The sequence below is a fragment of the Giraffa tippelskirchi genome, chromosome 5, assembly GCF_054371585.1.
Source record: "Giraffa tippelskirchi isolate mGirTip1 chromosome 5, T2T-mGirTip1v1.2.pri, whole genome shotgun sequence".
Lineage (NCBI taxonomy): Eukaryota > Metazoa > Chordata > Mammalia > Artiodactyla > Giraffidae > Giraffa > Giraffa tippelskirchi.
The window spans coordinates 146697387-146715596 of NC_137279.1; the positions used below are offsets into that span (position 1 = coordinate 146697387).

At 33.4% G+C, this 18210-nt stretch overlaps 1 protein-coding gene across 4 annotated transcripts in view; it reads left to right on the plus strand.

Moving 5' to 3' along the window:
• The window catches only part of LRRIQ3 (leucine rich repeats and IQ motif containing 3), a 176784-nt gene that overhangs the window by 13823 nt on the left and 144751 nt on the right, over nucleotides 1-18210 (plus strand). For all 4 annotated transcript variants that reach the window (XR_014053605.1, XM_081490214.1, XM_081490215.1 and 1 more), the window contains exons 2-3: nucleotides 8061-8309; nucleotides 11728-12051. Coding sequence is in view for 3 of the 4 variants with exons in the window: in XM_081490214.1 (XP_081346340.1) it covers nucleotides 8061-8309; nucleotides 11728-12051 (573 nt within the window). In the remaining variant the exon portion in view is untranslated. The remainder of the gene's footprint in view (nucleotides 1-8060; nucleotides 8310-11727; nucleotides 12052-18210) is intronic.

The window sequence follows — 18210 nt, forward strand, 5'->3', positions numbered from 1 at the left end:
CTTTGCTGTACAGAATATTTTTAATTTGATGTATTTCCTTTTTTTTTTTTCTTTTTTTGTCTTTGCTTTTGGTGTTCAGTTCGTTTCAGTCACTCAGTTGTGTCCGATGCTTTGCAACCCCCTGGACTGCTGGACGCCAGGCTTCCCTGTCCATCAGAAACTCCCAGAGCTTGCTCAAACTCATTTCCATTGAGTCAGTGATGCCATCCAACCATCTCATCCTCTGTCTTTTGATGTTAGATCAGAATATTATCACCAAGACCGGTGTCAAGGAGTCTGCCACCTATATTTTATTCAAGGAGTTATATGATTTCAGGTATTACTTTTAAGGATGTAATCCATTTTCAGTTTATTTTTGTGTATGACGTAAAATAATGCTCAAGTTTCATTCTTTGGCTTGTGTCTGTGCAGTTGTCTCATCACTATATAGTGAAGAGACTTTTTTCTCATTGTATATTATTTTGTTCTTTGTTCTAAGTCAATTGACTATATATGTATGGTTTTATTTCTGCACTGTCTACTCTGTTCCATTGATCTATGTGTTTGTTTTTAATGCCAGTACTATACTGTTTTCATTACTATAGCTTTGTAATATAGTTTGAATTAGGGAGTATGATGGCTTCAACTTTGTTCTTTTTTCTCAATATTTTTTTGACTATTTGGGGTCGTTCATGGTTTCATCCAGATATTAGGATTGTTTCGTTTCTGTGAAAAATGCCATTGGAATTTTGATAGGGTTTATATTGCACTAGTTTGATGGACATGAATTTGAGCAAGCTCCAGGAGTTGGTGATAGACAGGGATGCCTGGCGTGTTGCAGTCCATGGGGTCCCAAAGAGCTGGACACGACTGATAGACTGAACTGAACTGAACTGAACTGATACTGAACTGTAGATAACATTGAATATCTACATGGACATTTTAACATTATTAATTCTTGCACTCCATGATAACAGAATATCTTTCTTGTATTCTTCAGTTTCTATCATTAATGTGTTATAATTATTAGTGTATAGGGTTTTTACTTCCTCTAAAATTTATTCCTAGGTATTTTATTCTTTTGAGACAGTTATAAATGGGATTGATTCTGTTTCTGGTAAGTTATTATTAATGTGCAAAAATGCATCAGATTTTTATGTATTGAGCCTGTATCCTATAATGTTACTGATATTTTATTTAACTTTAACAGTTTGTGGTGTGTGTGTATGTGAAATCATCATGGTTTACTATATGTAACATGTTGTCATTTGCAGATGGTGACAGTTTTCCTTCTTTAATTTTAATACCTTTTACCTCTTATTCTTGCCTCAATGTTCTGATTAAGACTTCCAAAACTATGATGAATAAAAGTGGTGAGAATGGGCATCCTTGTCTTGTTTCTAATCTTGAAGGAAAAGCTTTCAACTTTTCAGCATTGAGTATGATGTTAGCTGTGAGCTTGTAGCTTATGGCCTTTGTTATGTTGAGGCATGTTCTGTCTATACCAAGTTTGAGAGTTTTTATCATAAACCGATGTTGAATTTTGTCAGATGCTTTTTCTGCATCTATTGAGATGATCATATGATTTGTATTGTTCAGTTTGTTAATGTGGTATATCATATGGACTGACTTGTGGATGTTGAACCATCCTTGCATCTCTAGAATAAATCTCACCTAATGTGGTATATAATCCTTCTAAAGTATTGTTCAGTTCTGTTTCATAATTTTTGTTGAGTATTTTTATATATATGTTTATCAGGGATATTGATGTGTACATTTTTCTGTGCTATCTTGTTTTATTTAAGGTGGTAGGGTCATGCTGGCCTCATAAAATGAGTTTCAGAATGTTCCCTTATCGTCTATATTTTGGAAGAATTTGAAAAGAATTTATATTAATTCTTCATTGAATGTTTAAGGATTCACCTCAATCATTTTACTTTTATTCTACATTTATCGTTGTGTAAAAAGTGGCTTTTCTGTAAACAACAACATATAGTTGAACTACTTTCTGATCCACTCTAACTTTGATCCACTCTGTCTTATTTTGATGCTTACACTATTGATATTTAAAGTTATTAAATACATAGTTGGATTAATATCTATATTTGTTAATCTTTCCATTTATTGTTTTTGGTACAAAAAAAGCCTTCTTCTTTTCTGCCTCTTATGATTTTTAATAGAGCAATGTATATGATTCTATTTTCCATCTTTTATTAGTGTATCCATTTTACTTAAAAAAATTTTTTAAATCATTTCCCTAGAGATATCAAAAATTCAAATCCACTCTCAATTAACACTATACTACTTCATCTATGGCATAAATACCTTATAAATATATCCCTAATTCCTCTGTCCTGTTCCTTGTATCCTTGCTGTTATTCATTTCATTTATACATAAACATAGTTACTTACACAAAAATGTGCAGTTGACTTTTGTACAACATGGGTATGAACGTTGGGTCCATTTCTATGCTTTATTTCTTTTTTTTTTCAATAAATGTAGTACTACACAATCTGTGGTTGGTTGAAGCCAAAGATGCAGATCCTCGGATAGTTTTGTGGAGGGCTGACTTTGTGACTTGAGCATTCATGGATTTCGTTATCTGTGGTGGATTTCGGAACCAATTCTGTGTGGCTACTGAGAGACAAATGAATTTTATCTGTGTGAGTGTTTTCACCCCTACCCACAGCCATGTTGTAGAAGCATCAGCTGTACATAGGTATGCATATATAATCAAATACATTTTTGCTATTAATATTTGAATGAACTTTTATCTGTTATATAAACTAAAAATATGAAAAATAAGAGATTCTTATTTTACCTTCAGTTGTTCCTGCCCCAGAGTTCTTTCTGTTTTTACATAGATCTGAGTTTCTGAACTATACTGTTTTCCTTCTCTCTAAAGAACCATTCTTTTAAGGCAGGTCTGCTGACAAGAATTTTCTTGTTTTTTTTTCCCTTTCTGTGAACAAAGGGTTTTCTTCCTATGGCATCTTTCACAATTCTTTCTGTATCCTTAATGAAATTTGAAAATGATAGTCTAGTTGTATTTTTTTTTTTTTTTATCTTGCTTGGCGTTTTCTGCTTCCTTGATCATTGGGTTGTGTCTAACATTAATTTACTTAAATTCACCAGCATTATTGCTTCAATATTTTTTATGTTCCTTTCTCCTTTAGCACTTTCTTCTCATTCTGGTTGTTCATGTATGCATGTTGAATACTTTCTGTAGTTATCCCACAGTTTTGGGTTATTTTGGTCTGCTTTTCTCAGTCTTTGTTTTGTTTGCTTTTCAGTTTTTGAAGTTTCTATTGACATATTTTCAAGCTCAGAGATTTTCTCGTCAGCCACTCAGCCATATCCAGTCTACTAAATGAGCCCTTAAAAGGCATTCATCAATTCTGTGATAGTATTTTGTATCTCTAGCATCTCTTTTTTATTTCTATCTCTCTGCCTTATACTGTCCATCTGTTCTTGTTTGTGATCTACTTTTTTTCATTCAATTGATTAGCATGTAAATCTTAGATGTTTTAAATTTCTAGTCTGGTATTTTCAACATCTTTGCCAAGGCTGATTCTGGTTCTTATGCTTACTTTGTGTTTTTGTCTTTTAGTATAGTATGTCTTGTAATTTTTTGTTGAAAGACAGACATGATGTACTTGTGAAAGGAACTCGTAAAATAATGGTGTTGTGTAGTGATGAGGTGTGGGTATAAAGAAATATTCTACAGTCATATCATTAAGTCTTAGTCTTTCAGTGAGTGCATGCCATTGGATTGTGGATTTCACAAGTATTTCTTAGTTTTCCTACCTCTTAGGTGGGCAAGAGGGTAAGAGTGGTCTAGAGTTGGATATTCCCCTTCCTCTAAATGGAATGCTAGAGGGAGATGGAATGGAGTATTTTTCTTCTCCCACGTCAGGTAGACTTTAATAAAACCTCAATCGTCTAGGGTCCATTCAACAGTTTCCTTTGAGGACTGGCCTTATTAAGAGCAGAATGCTCTGGTGTATTTCAGAATTATTTATTTCCTCTCCCCTTTTGGAAGCATAAGTGGATTTTTGTCCAGTATTCACTCTGAGGATGTGTGAGAGCTCCTGGGTGTTATATCTCACAAAAGCAAGGAGGGTTCCCTTCATTGACTCCTAGAGTCTTTAATCTCCTGTCAATACAGTTCAGTTCAGTTCAGTCACTCAGTCGTGTCCGACTCTTTGCGACACCATGAACCACAGCATGCTAGGCCTCACTGTCCATCACCAACTCCCGGAGTCTACTCAAACCCTTGTCCATTGAGTCGGAGATGCAATCCAACCATCTCATCCTCTGTCATCCCCTTCTCCTCCTGCCCTCAGTCTTTCCCAGCATCAGGGTCTTTTCAAATGAGTCAGCTCTTTGCATCAGGTGGCCAAAGTATTGGAGTTTCAGCTTCAACATCAGTCGTTACAATGAATATTCAGGACTGATCTCCTTTAGGATGGACTGATTGGCTCTCCTTGCAGTCCAAGGGACTCTCAAGAGTCTTCTCCAATACCACAGTTCAAAAGCATCAATTCTTCGGCACTCAGCTGTCTTTATAGTCCGACTCTAACATCGATGGAAAAACCATAGCCTTGACTAGACGGACCTTTGTTGACAACATAATGTCTCTGCTTTTTAATATGCTGTCTAGGTTGGTCATAACTTTCCTGCCAAGGAGTAAGCATCTTTTATTTTCATTGCTGCAATCACCGTCTGCAGTGATTTTGGAGCCCCCCAAAATAAAGTCAGCCACTGTTTCCACTGTGTCCCCATCTATTTGCCATGAAGTGATAGGACCGGATGCCATGATCTTAGTTTTCTGAATGTTGAATTTTAAGCCAACTTTTTCACTCTCCTCTTTCACTTTCATCAAGAGGCTCTTTAGTTCTTTACTTTCTGCCATAAAGGTGGTGTCATCTGCATATCTGAGGTTATTGATATTTCTCCTGGCAATCTTGATTCCAGCTTGTGCTTCCTCTAGCCCAGCGTTTCTCATGATGTACTCTGCATATAAGTTAAATAAGCAGGGTGACAGTATACAGCCTTGATGTACTCCTTTTCCTATTTGGAACCAGTCTGTTGTTCCATGTCCAAAGGGACATGTCATGCAAAGATGGGCACAATAAAGGACAGAAATGGTATGGACCTAACAGAAGCAGAAGATACTAAGAAGACATGGCAAGAATATACAGAAGAACTGTACCAAAAATATCTTCACAGCCCAGATAATCATGATGGTGTGATCACTCACACTCTCCTGGAGCCAGACATCCTGGAATGTGAAGTCAAGTGGGCCTTAGGAAGCATCACTATGAACAAAGCTAGTGGAGGTGATGGAATTCCAGTTGAGCTATTTCAAATCCTAAAAGATGATGCTGTGAAAGTGCTGCACTCAATATGTCAGCAAATATGGAAAACTCAGTAGTGGCCATGCTGATTTTAGAAAAGGCAGAGGAACCAGAGATCAAATTCCCAACATCCGTCACATCATCGAAAAAGCAAGAGAGTTTTGGAAAAACATCTATTTCTGCTTTATTGACTTTGCCAAAGCCTTTGACTGTGTGCATCACAATAAACTGTGGAAAATTCTGAAAAAGCTGGGAATACCAGACCACCTGACCTGCCTCTTGAAAAACCTGTATGCAGGTCAGGAAGCAACAGTTAGAACTGGACATGGAACAACAGACTGGTCCCAAATAGGAAAAGGAGTACATCAAGGCTGTATATTGTCAATACAGAGCATGTCGTAACTTGCCAGTTTCAGGTTTTCGTATTGGGAGACCCTGTTTTCTCGAGAGACCTTTGCTGGTGAATTTCTACTCCCATAAATTCTGAATCTCTATATCTGCCTACTTGTCTCTCTGATTTTGGGGATATTGGTTCTCCCTGTGACCTCCCTTCTTTGATGAACCTAAGAAGACTTGTTGATTTTTCAGTAATTGTCTTGCTTTTACTTGCTAAGATGGTGTGACAACTTCCAAGCTCCTTACATGCTGGACTAAAACCGGAAGTGCCCTCATTTACTTTTTGAAGACACATTCTACCTTGAGTTCTTAATTCAACTAGATATTCATGTTATATATAAGATATTCATCTTACAGTGTTTGCTATGTGCCAGACATTGTTCTAAAGCCTTTATGCAGACTCGTTTAGTCCTCATGACACTTATTTCCATCAAATACTGTTACTATCCACATTTTATAGATAAGGAAACTGAGACACATAATTTTGATACATATGAAGCAGAGGATATTTACCTTGCCTGAGGTCACCAAGCTCAGAACAACTTTTATTTTTGTCTTTATTTAACTACCTTAAAGCTGGTTCAAGCCATTAAAATAACTTCCTCTGAGCAATAGAACGTCAAAGAGTTAAAGCTGTGCAAGTTGGACATAAACCTTTAGAAGGCCTGACATATTGTATGTTTATACTTTTTGGAGCCCTGATTCAACCATGCAGAAACTTTGCTTCCCTATTAACAGAGACACATGAATATACATGTGAGAGGATGACGTCATGAGTACTGCTATGGGTGGAGAGGCCTTGGATGGTATGTTTGGAGAGACCCATACATCCCAGCATCCTAGCAAAACCTACCTTCTGCTGTTCTTGCCAGTGTTTCACATATGTAAATTAGCCACCTTGGAGGTATTAGTTTGGATGAGTCCCACAAGATTTAATCTCAGGCCAACATCACTTGGAAAAGAACTGCCATTTGACTAAGTCAACCCACAGACCAAAGAAAGAATAAATGTTGATTTTTTTTTAAACACTGTAGGTTTTGGGGTGCTTTGTTACACAGTGGAAATATATGACAAAATGTGCACTTCTTTTGCAAGACATTGGATATTGGTCGTAGAGAATTCAAACTGAAGGATTTCAAAGAATTAACAGATTTTAATCTAAATCAGAGAAACTTATTAGGAATCTTTACTTCCGGGTTTATTGTGATATAATTTATATATAACAGTATACAAGTTTAATATATACAATGTGATAATTTGATACACATATACATTGAAAAATGATTGCCATGATAAGGTACGTTAATACATCTATCACCTCATTACCTGTTTTTTTTTGTTTTTTTAGTGTGTGTGAGGACATTTAGGACCTACTCTCTAAGTGACTGTTAAGTATACAATATGGTATTTTTAACTACAGTCATGGTGTTGCAGGCTTCCCAGGTGGTGCTGGTGGTAAAGAACCTGCTTGCCGTTACAGTAGGCATAAGAGACAGGAGTTTGATCCCTAGGTTAGGAAGATCCCTTAGAGGAAGGCCTGTCAACCCACTCCAGTATTCTTGCCTGGAGAATCCCCGTGGACACAGGAGCCTGGGGGGAACAGTCTACAGGGTCACAAAGGGTCAGACAAGACTGAAGCGACCTAACACGCCCTTGTGGTGTTCTACATTGTATCCCCCATCTTGTTCATTTTATAACTGGAGTTTTGTTCCCTTTGTCTAACATCTTCCCATTTCTTGCACCCCATTTTGGCCACCACTGGCCAAATTTGGCAACCACCAATTTAATTTCTATTTGAATAAAGTTCAACTGTTTCAGATTCTGCATTAAGCAAGATAATATAGTATTTGTCTTTCTCTGTTGACTTATTTCACTTAACATAAAGTCCTCAAGTTTCATTTATGTTGTAGAAAATAAATAGAAAATGGATAAGGAGGGGCTAGGGATAAATTGGGAGATTTAGATTGACATAAACACACTACTGCATATAAAATAGATAACTAAGAACCTGCACAGAGAGCTCTACTCAATACTCTGCAATGGCTTATATGGGAAAAGAATCTAAAAAAAATGGGTGGTTATATGTTTATGTATAACTGATGCAGTTTTCTGTATACCTGAAAGCAATACAACATTGTACATCAGATATACTCCAATAAAAATTTAAGAAAAACTCACAAAAATGCTTTGGGATGGAAGGTTTTCTGGAAATTATATTTTTAATAATTTTAACTTTTCTACCCATTTTATTCTTACTCTTAGAAGAACTTATTTTCAGACACTTTTATTTGAGAAAAACTTCCAAAATTTCTCATTTTTCTTAGATGTTTCATGGAACAATCATAAAAGAGCTAACCAATCACAGAGAATGGAGTCACTATAATGAAAATGTAATAGAAGATCAAAAAGATTTTGTTTTTGTGAAGTTCACTGGCCTTCATTTAAAATCTATGGAAAGTCTTCAATCTTGTATCTCTCTTAGAGTATGCATCTTCTCAAACAATTTTATTACAGATATTCATCCACTTCAGAGTTGTATAAAATTAATCAAACTTGATCTCCATGGAAATCAGGTAAGCAATAGTCATTTCACTTGTTTGCATATAAATGAAACTGATATCTAATAAGCTCTTAGGTTATCTATACACAGTATTTCTCCCAGGTAGTCTTTTGTATGAAATATAAACAATTCAGAACTAAATAAAAAATAAAAATATATATAAACACAAATATAAGCAAACACTTAATTTAACTATTTAATAATCATTTTAAATATAAGCAAACATTTGTAATTTAAAATATGTAAACCAACAGTGTGTGGTTTGGTTTATTTTGCTTCTTAAATCCATAGTCTTGATTAAGACTACTTCTTGACTGCTTAATTTTTTTAATGACATATACTTGACATACAGCATTATATTAATTTCAAGTATACAACATAATGATTCAGCATTTGTGTATATTGCAAAATGATCGCAATAAGTCAAGTTAGCATCCTTCCCTAAAGAATTACAATTTTTTCCCTCATGATGAAAACTTTTATTATTATTATCTATTTCCTTAACAACTTCCAAATATATAATCCTGTCTTATTAACTATACTCACCCTGCTGAATATGATTGAATATATCCCCAGGACTCATTTATCTTATAATTGAAAATTTGTATCTTTTTAACACCTTCACATTTCCCCCACCTCCTCTGCCTCTCAATCACTGATAAGTTCTCTATAAGAGTTTGTTTTTTGTTTTTTGTTTTTTCAGATTCCACCTGAGTGAGATCACATGGTATTTGTTTTTCTCTCTGACTTATTTCATTTAGTGTAATGCCTTGAAAGTCCACCATGTTGTTTCAAATGGCATGATTTCATTCTTTTTTTGTGAGTCAATAATATTACACTGGATGTGTATATCACATTTTCTTTACTTACTCTTCTATAGACAGACATTTTGGTTGCTTTCATGTCTTGGCTATTATAAATAATACTGCAGTGAACACGGGAGTATATGTGTCTTTTTGAGCTAATATTTTCACTTCCTTGTAATAAATTTCCAGAAATAGAATTGCCGAGTCATATGGAAGCTTTACTTTGAATTTTTTGAGGAACCCCTACTGTTTACCCAGTGACTACACCAATTTACAATCCTCCAAACACTGCACAGGGTTCCCTGTTCTCCACATCCTTGCCAACACTTTTTTTTTTTGTCTTTTTGATAATGGCCATTCTCACAGGCGTGAGAATGGCCCCGTGGTTTCAGTATGCATTTCCCTGATGATTGATTGGTGATACTTAGTATCTTGCGATGTACCTGCTGGCCACCAGTATGTCCTATTTGGAGAAAACATTGTCTTAGATCCTCTGCCTATTTTTTAGTTGGATTTTTTTTCCTACTGTTGTATGAATTCTTTATAGATTTTTGATGTTAGCCTCATCTCAGATGTGACTTGCGGATATTTTCCCCCATTCAGTAGGTTCCCTATTCTTTTTATTGATGGTTTCCTTTATGTGCAGAAGCTTTTCAGTTTGACATCATTTCACTGTGTTCAGTTTTGAGTTTTTTGCCTTTACTTTTGGTGTCAAATTGAAAAAACTATCACCAAGACCCATACCAAGGTGCTTACCACCAGTGTTTTCTTCTAGGAATTTTATGGTTTCAGATTGTGCCTTCAAGTCTTTAATCCATGTTGAGTTTACTTTTGTGTATAGTATAAGATAGTGGTCAAATTTCATTCTTTCACATGTACTTGTCCCATTTTTCCAACACAATTTAAGAAACTGCTCTTTCCCTAGTGTATGCTCTTGACTCCTTTTGTGTAAATAAATTGATCTTTACTGTAAATCAGTTTTGTAAATCAATGAGTGGGTTTATTCATGGGCTGTGTTTCTGTTCCATTGACCTGTTTTTTTAAAAAGCCAGTACCATTCTGTTTGTTTGTTTTTTTTTTTACTGTAGCTTTATATTATGCTTTGAATTCAGGAAGTGTGAAGGCACCACCTTCATTCTTTCTCAAGGTTTTTTCCTATTTGAGTGTTTTTTAGTTTTGTACAAATATTAGGTTTATTTGTCCTATTTATGTTAAAAATGCCACTGGAATTTTGCCATGGCTTTTGTTGAATCTGTAGGTTGCTTTGGTGGTATAAGTGTTATAACAGCATTAATTCTTTCAGCCTACAAGGACAGAATATCTTTCAGTTTATTTGTATTTTTCAATTACTTTTCAATATGTCTTATACTTTTCAGTGTATATGTATATCTCTCACCTCATTGGTTAAATTTATTTCTAAGTATTTTTACTATTTTGATGTAATTATGAATGAGATTATTTTAGTAATTTCCCTTTCCAATACTTAATAGCTCAGGCATAGAAAGACAGCATAACTTTGTGTATTGAATTTGTATTCTGAAGTGTTAATTAATTTTGTTTATCCTAACAGTTATTTTCTGGAGTATTTAGGGTTTTCTGTATACAAGCATACTGTATTTTAGTGGGTATCACTTTATTGCACTTCACAAGTACTACATTTTTTACGAATTGAAGATTTGTGGCAATCCTACATTATCAGATGATGATTAGCAATTTCTAGCAATAAAATATTTTTTACATCAGATGTGTACTTTGATTTTTTTCTAGACATAATGCTATTGCATACTTAATAGACTGTAATATAGTGTAAACAATTTTAATATGCACTGGGAAACCAAAATAAAAAGTCCTTCTTTATTGCAATATTTGCTATATTGCAGTAGTCTGAAACCAAATGCACAAAATCTCTGAGGTGTGAATGTAGGTCGTTTAATTTGCAAAAAGTGACAGTTTTACTTTTTCCTTTCCAATTTGGATGCCTTTGTTTCTTCTTTTTGCCTAATTGCTTTAACCAGGACTTCTAGCTACCAGTGCCATGTTGAATGAAAATGCAAAACTGGGCATCCTTGTCTTATTCTTGCTGTTAGAGGGAAAGTTTTTATCTTTTTACCATTGGGAATGATGTTAGCTGTAAGCTTGTCATATATGGCCTTTATTATGTGGAGGTACATTCCTTCTATACTATTTGTTGAGAGTTTTAACTATAAATGGGTTTTAAATTTTGGCAAATGCCTTTCTTGTATCTATTGAGATGACTATATGATTTTTATCCTTCATTTTTGTTAATATGGAGTATCACATTGACTGATTTTACCCCTTAAGTTTTTCATGTAAGGAAAATATTTTAGAAAAGATTAAAAAGTCTACTTATTACAAAGGAATTTTTATTGAATGGATTATATGTTTGTTTATTTAATTACACTAGTAATTACAGATACCTAATGTATTTTAATTTACTCCAGTCATCATTTGGATAATTAGAAATTCCATTTTTGTTTACTAATGAGAAATTTGCTATTTGAATTGAATATTGAATTATAGAAGATGTTTAATGTTTTTCCTTTTTTCCATATAATTCAGGGATAATTGGTATTTGTATTTAAAGTATTACTATTATTGCTTCAGATAAAGAGTCTACCAGATACCAAATTTTGGCGTGGATTGAAGAATCTAAAACTACTCTATCTACATGACAATGGGTTTGCAAAGTTAAAGAACGTATGTATGTTATCTGCCTGTCCAAGCCTCATTGCCCTCACTATGTTTGATTGTCCAGTAAGCCTTAAAAAAGGATATAGACATGTTCTTGTCAACAGTATATGGACTCTCAAAGCATTGGATCATCATGTGATTTCTGATGAAGAAATAATTCAAAACTGGCTTCTTCCTGAAAGATTCAAGACATATAACCACCGACTTCTCTTTAATTTCTGCTCTGCTTTGAAAAAGGTAGTTGGCTTCATTTGAATTTCATTTAGAATAAAGGAAGTAAACCCTAAACTTCTAATTTCTATTACTTAAATTGAATAAATCAGTATTTTTATCACTTACATGAAATATCAGAAACTAGTGAATATATTATCATACTAATATCTTATAACAAAATTTATAAAAGCTTATGTGCCTACTGCTAAAAATTACTGATCATGGGATTATCAAATTGTGGAGAAACAAGTATTTCACATTTTGAAGGGTCTCCATTATGTTTAATAGCTTTAAGGAGGTATAGCTTACATGCTATAAAATTTACCCATTTTACATGTATGAGTCCATAATTTTGGTATATTTGCAGTGCTGTGTAACTGTCTTCACAATCTAGTGTTAGAAATTTCCACCACTCCCAAAATTCTCCTCCTTCCCATTTGCAATTAACCCCCACTGTTACCTTGGTCTTAGGTAACCATTGGTCTATTTCTGTCTCTGTAAATTTGTTTCTCTAAACATTTTATTTATATATTTTTTAATTCAAAAAACATTTATTAAATATCTTTCTACAGCATGCTAGACAGTATAAGGAAATACATATACAAAGATGAATGTAGAATAAAATATTTCCTTACTGGGAGCTGATAGACCACATGGGATGAAAAATAATTACCAAGAAAATATAATAGGACCCTATGCCTGGGCCTGTTATTGAGGATCCCAGAAAGTTTTTGTTTATATATATTATATCCATAGATAGTATTGTATTAAAAATTAAAAGAGAATTTTCAAATATATACTTAAGTCATTTGAAATAACAAACCCATTTTATGTCAACATAAACACATTTTATGAAAAAATATACTTTCCAAAATAAAAATAATTAGAAGAATGACATTGTTTTACATTTTTGTACATCTCTTAAATATCTGTCTTAATAAAATAGATATTTTCTCATATCCACTTCTGCATTCAAACAATTGTGATACATTGTTTTGACTGAAGTAAATAAAGAAAATATGGCCTCATACAGATATGTAATTAGAAAAAGAAGTCCCTCATGGGTCCTTGAAGGGTCTTGGGGCCTCCCAAGGATTCTAAAATCACATTCTGAGATTTACTGAATTTTAAGAAAAAACATTCTATCAAATCATGTCAGTTATAATTCTAAAAATAAAATAGTTAGATTGAACATTCCCTGTCTGTATTAAAATACTACATGAGAATTAATCTAGCAACTTAATTCTTATACTCAGTAACCTAAATGCCAAAGGATTCTATATCTGGAATCCACAGCATTTTCTTTTCTTTTTTTTTTAAAGTAAAAGATCATCATATAGTCCAGTTGTTTTTAAACATGGCTGCTCATTAGAAACACACGTGGAGCTTTTGAGACAATATCAATACCTGGGCATTTATATTTTTCAAAAAATTCCAAGATAATTCTGATATGCATCTGAATTTTAAAAAGTGATTACAGGATTTGTATTAAATGGTAGATTTAGTGATATAGAATTCTATTATTTTCTGTTGATCAATCATGATACAATGCTATTAAGCAAATAATAGTTACATAATAACAATAGTAAAATATGTTTATCAGTTTTCTTAATAGCCAGATAGAAAATAAAAGATAATTACATTTGCAAGCCATAGTGGAAACATGATTAACCTAACAATATAAAATAACTGCATACAATTTGGGGGTCAAGTGGAGTGATTGGGAAGTGGAAATACATACATACACATTTTCATCTGCCCAACCAATCTATGTTTTTGGGTTGATGCATTTAATCCACTTACATTTAAGGTGATTATCAATATATATGATCCTATTACCATTTTCTAAATTGTTTGGGGTTTATTTTTTGTAAGTCTTTTCCTTCTCTTGTGTTTCTTGTTTAGAGAAGTTCCTTTAGCTTTTGTTGTAAAGCTGGTTTGGTGGTCTGAATCTCTTTAACTGTTGCCTGTCTGGAAAGCTTTTGATTTCTCAATGAAATCTGAGCAAGAGTCTTGCTAGGTAGAGTATTCTTAGTTGTAGGTTCTTTCCTTTCCTCACTTTAAATATCCTGACCTTCTTCTCTGATTTGTAGTTTCTGTTGAGAAATCAACTGAAAACTTTATGGAAGTTCCTTGTATGTTACTTGTCATTTTTTCCCTTGTTGCTTTTAACATTTTGTCTTTATCTTTACTTTTCATCATTTTGATTACTATGTCTCAGTGTGTTCCCCCTTGGGTTTATCCTGCATGGGACTCTCTGCACGTCCTGGACTTGGTTGACTATTTCCTTTCCCATTTTTAGGGAAGTTTTCAGCTATACTTCTTCAAATATTTTCTCAGGTCCTTTCTCTCTTCTCCTTCTGTGACCCTCTATAATGGGAATGTTGGTGCATTTAATGTTGTCTCAGAGGTTACCAAAGAATTTATGCTTTCAAACTGTGGTGCTGAAGAAGACTTTTGAGATTCCCTTGGATCGTAAGGAGATCAAACTAGTCAATCCTAAAGGAAGTCAACCCTGAATACTCATTGGAAGGACTGATGCTGAAGTTCCAATACTTTGGCCACCTGATGCAAAGAGCCAGCTCTTTGGAAAAGAACCTGATTCTGGGAAAGATTGAAGACCGGAGGAGAAGGGGACGACAGAGGATGATAGGTTGGATGGCATTGCTGACTCAATGGACGTGACTTTGAGCAAACTCTGAGAGGTATGGAGGACAGGGAAGCCTGCTGTGCTGTAGTCCATGGAGTTGCAGAGTCAGACACAACTGAGTGACAGAACAAGAAATCAATTACAAGGGAAAACAGGAAAATTCACAATTATGTGGCGATTAAAAAGCTTATGACAACCAATGTATTGAAAACGAAAAAAAAAATCTTAAATGAAAATAGAATGACAACTTAACTAATGGGATATAGTAAAAGCTGCTTAGAGGGCATTTTTTAGTGATAGATGCCTACATTAAAAAAAAGAACTCAAATGAACAATCTTAACTACACCCCAAGGAACTAGAAAAAAAGAAGAACAAATTAAACCAAATTTTGTGGGAAGAAGGAAATAAAGACCAGAAATAAATGGAATAGAGACTAAAAAGACTACAGAAAAGATAAATGAAACCAAGAGATTTATTTTTTGAAAATATAAACAAAATGGACAAACTTTTTGTTATACTTGAGAGAGAGAATCCAAAGAAGTAAGATCCAAGGAAGAGGAGACATCACAATTGATACCACACAAATACAGAAGATTATGAGAGACTGCTATAAGCAATTGTATGCCAACAGACAACCTAGAAATGGATACATTCCTAGAAACACACAACTTACTAAGACTAAATCATGAAGAATAAAAAAAGTTAAGGCACTAATTACTAGCAGGGAGATTGAATCAGTAATCAAAAGTCTCCTAACATAGAAGTTTAGAACCAGATGGCTTCACTGGTAATTCTACCAAACATTTAAGGAAAAACTAATACCAATTTTTCTCATACTTTTCAAAAAGAAATAGTATCTAAAGGAGCACTTAGCTGAAACCAAAACTATATGAGGACACTAGAAGAAAAGAAAATTACAGATCAATATCCTTGATGAATATGGATGCAAAACCCTCAACAAAATGTTAGCAAACTGAATTCACTAATATATTAAAAAGATCATACATCATGATGAGGTGGGACTTATCCCTGGGATAAAAATAGCCCTAGTGAATATAAGCACAAAAATCTTTAACAAAACATTAGCAAATATAATTTAGCATATATAAGAAGAATTATATACCATGAGCAAGTAGAACTTGTTTCAGGGATGCACAGCTGGTTCAATATTTGAAAATGAATTAATGTAATCTCCCATATCAAAAGACTCAAGAATGTTTTCTTCCTAAGACTGGGAACAAAACAGATGGCTGTTATTTCTCTTGTCAACATACTGCTGGTAAGTCTAGGTGGTGCAATAAAGTGAGAAAAGGAAATAAAAAAACATACAGATGAGATAAAGAATAAATAAACTATTTGCAGATGAAATGATCACCTACATGGAAAATGCCACAGAATTTACCAAAAAATTTCTTAAAACTAAAAAGTGAGCTTAACAGTTCTGTAGGGTGCTAAGTAAACAAAAATCCTATTTCTGTGAACTAAGAGTGAGTACATGTTAACCAAAATTAAATACATATTGTCATTTATAATAACTCAAAAATGAAATACTTAGATGTAAATCTAACAAAATATGAACAGAACTTGATGGAGAAAATACAGCTTTTTCAATAAATGTTATTTGGAACAGTTGGACAAACATACACATAGACACACATACACAAGAAATGAACTTCCTTAAGTTTTACAACTCAAAAAAATTAAATTGGATCTTGGAGTTAAATGTAAAACTGAAAACTAAAAAACTTTTAGAAAAAATAAAATTGAATGAAATCTTTAGGATCTAGGATGAGGCAAAGACAGACCTGATACTAAAAGCACAATCTTTAAAAAGAAAAAATGGTAAAGTGAACTTCATCAATTTTTAAAAATACTCTGTAAAAGACCCTATTAACTGAATGAAAAGATAAGCTCAGAGTCAGGGAAAGTAATTGGAAGTGAACTTTTAAAAATGATAATAGGTACTTCAAGTGGTGGAAATTTGTGTAAAGTTTTTTATTCTTGTACTTTCATCTGTCCTAAAAATTTTAGCGTTTTATTATTATGGTTCTAAATTTTTTGTTGTTATTTAATGTTACTTAGTTCAGGTGAAATTTTTTAATTGGTGAATTGTCTAAAGTTTGTTCCCAAAGTATTTACCAGTGACCCTAAGAAATGTTGATTTAAAATAATATAAAATTTTTCTAGCCTTTGTGGGGAGTTTCAGAGATACTCACCATTTCATGTGAATGTTAAAGTGAATATATTACAGATGGAATAAAAAGGTGAATACTGCATGTGTTTATTCTATGTGAAATAAATACTTGTGGGAGTAGCATGATTTACATTTTTCAGTTATGCTGAGACGAATGTATCAAATCAGTAAATTCTGATGGAAAAAATTACAAATATAATTTTAAAAGAGTATAGGGAATAGATACATACGAAAGAAATAAAAATGGGGAAAAGGAAGAAAAAATACGTACAGGTGTATTTAAATATCAGATTAATTGGGAATCTCTTTGTGTAATTATATACAATCTGAAAAGAATGTAGTTTGAAAATTTGTTTTTTAAGCTACACTTCATGTTAGAACACAGAGTACTATCTTCCATATGCATCATGTTTACAAAATTCTTACCTTTCTTGGAAATGCCTTGTTATGCTTTATGCAAGGATTTGCAGTAGCCATTTTTTCATCCCAAGATTACAGTGGCAAGTGGGAGAGTACAGATATTTCATTATTTTATCATCTGTTTTGTTGATTCTTGATAATATCTTCTGTAAATGTGTGTTCTTTGGCAAGCTTTTACTATAATTCTTTAGTTCATTTTATTGGATTGAAAATATTAGTTTACAGTTAATTTCTTCATTTTGTTATGTTTGAATAAATTGCTTAGTAAATTCCTGTACTAATTTGTTAAGTATCAAATAGGATAAGGTATACAGAAGTCCTTAAACTGTTGACAGATGACCTTATTTGGATGCTTGAAATGTTTTAGCACTGTTCTATGTGCTTTACAAATATTTTCTCACAAAACCTCAATGAAGTTTTCTCTATTTTACAGATGATTAATAGGGGACAGATGGGTTACTTACCCGAGATTGCATAGTTAGCAAGTGGTAGAAATGGAATTTAAACCCAGGCAGTTTTTCTTTAGAGTCATCACTCATGTAGTAGAGGAAATATGCATTACTTTCCCTTAGAAGATACATCCATTTGTCCTCAGCTATCAAATGGTTTATGGCATTTGTACAAGTTTGCAGTGATGTCTTTTGTTTTGTTTTGTTTTTTTTAATTTGGAGTATAGTTGCTTTATAATGGTGCATTAGTTTCTGCTGTACCTCAAAGTGAATCAACCACACCTAAACATATGTACCCTCTTCCTTGGATTTTCTTCCCATTTAGGTCACCACAGAGCATTGAGTAAAATTCCCTCTACTACAGTAGGTGATATCTTTATTCGCATTTTACAGCATAATTGTTTTAGGACATCATAAATCTTGACTGTTGTCTAGAGGTTACTTGTTTTTTGGCAGAGACTCCTATCCC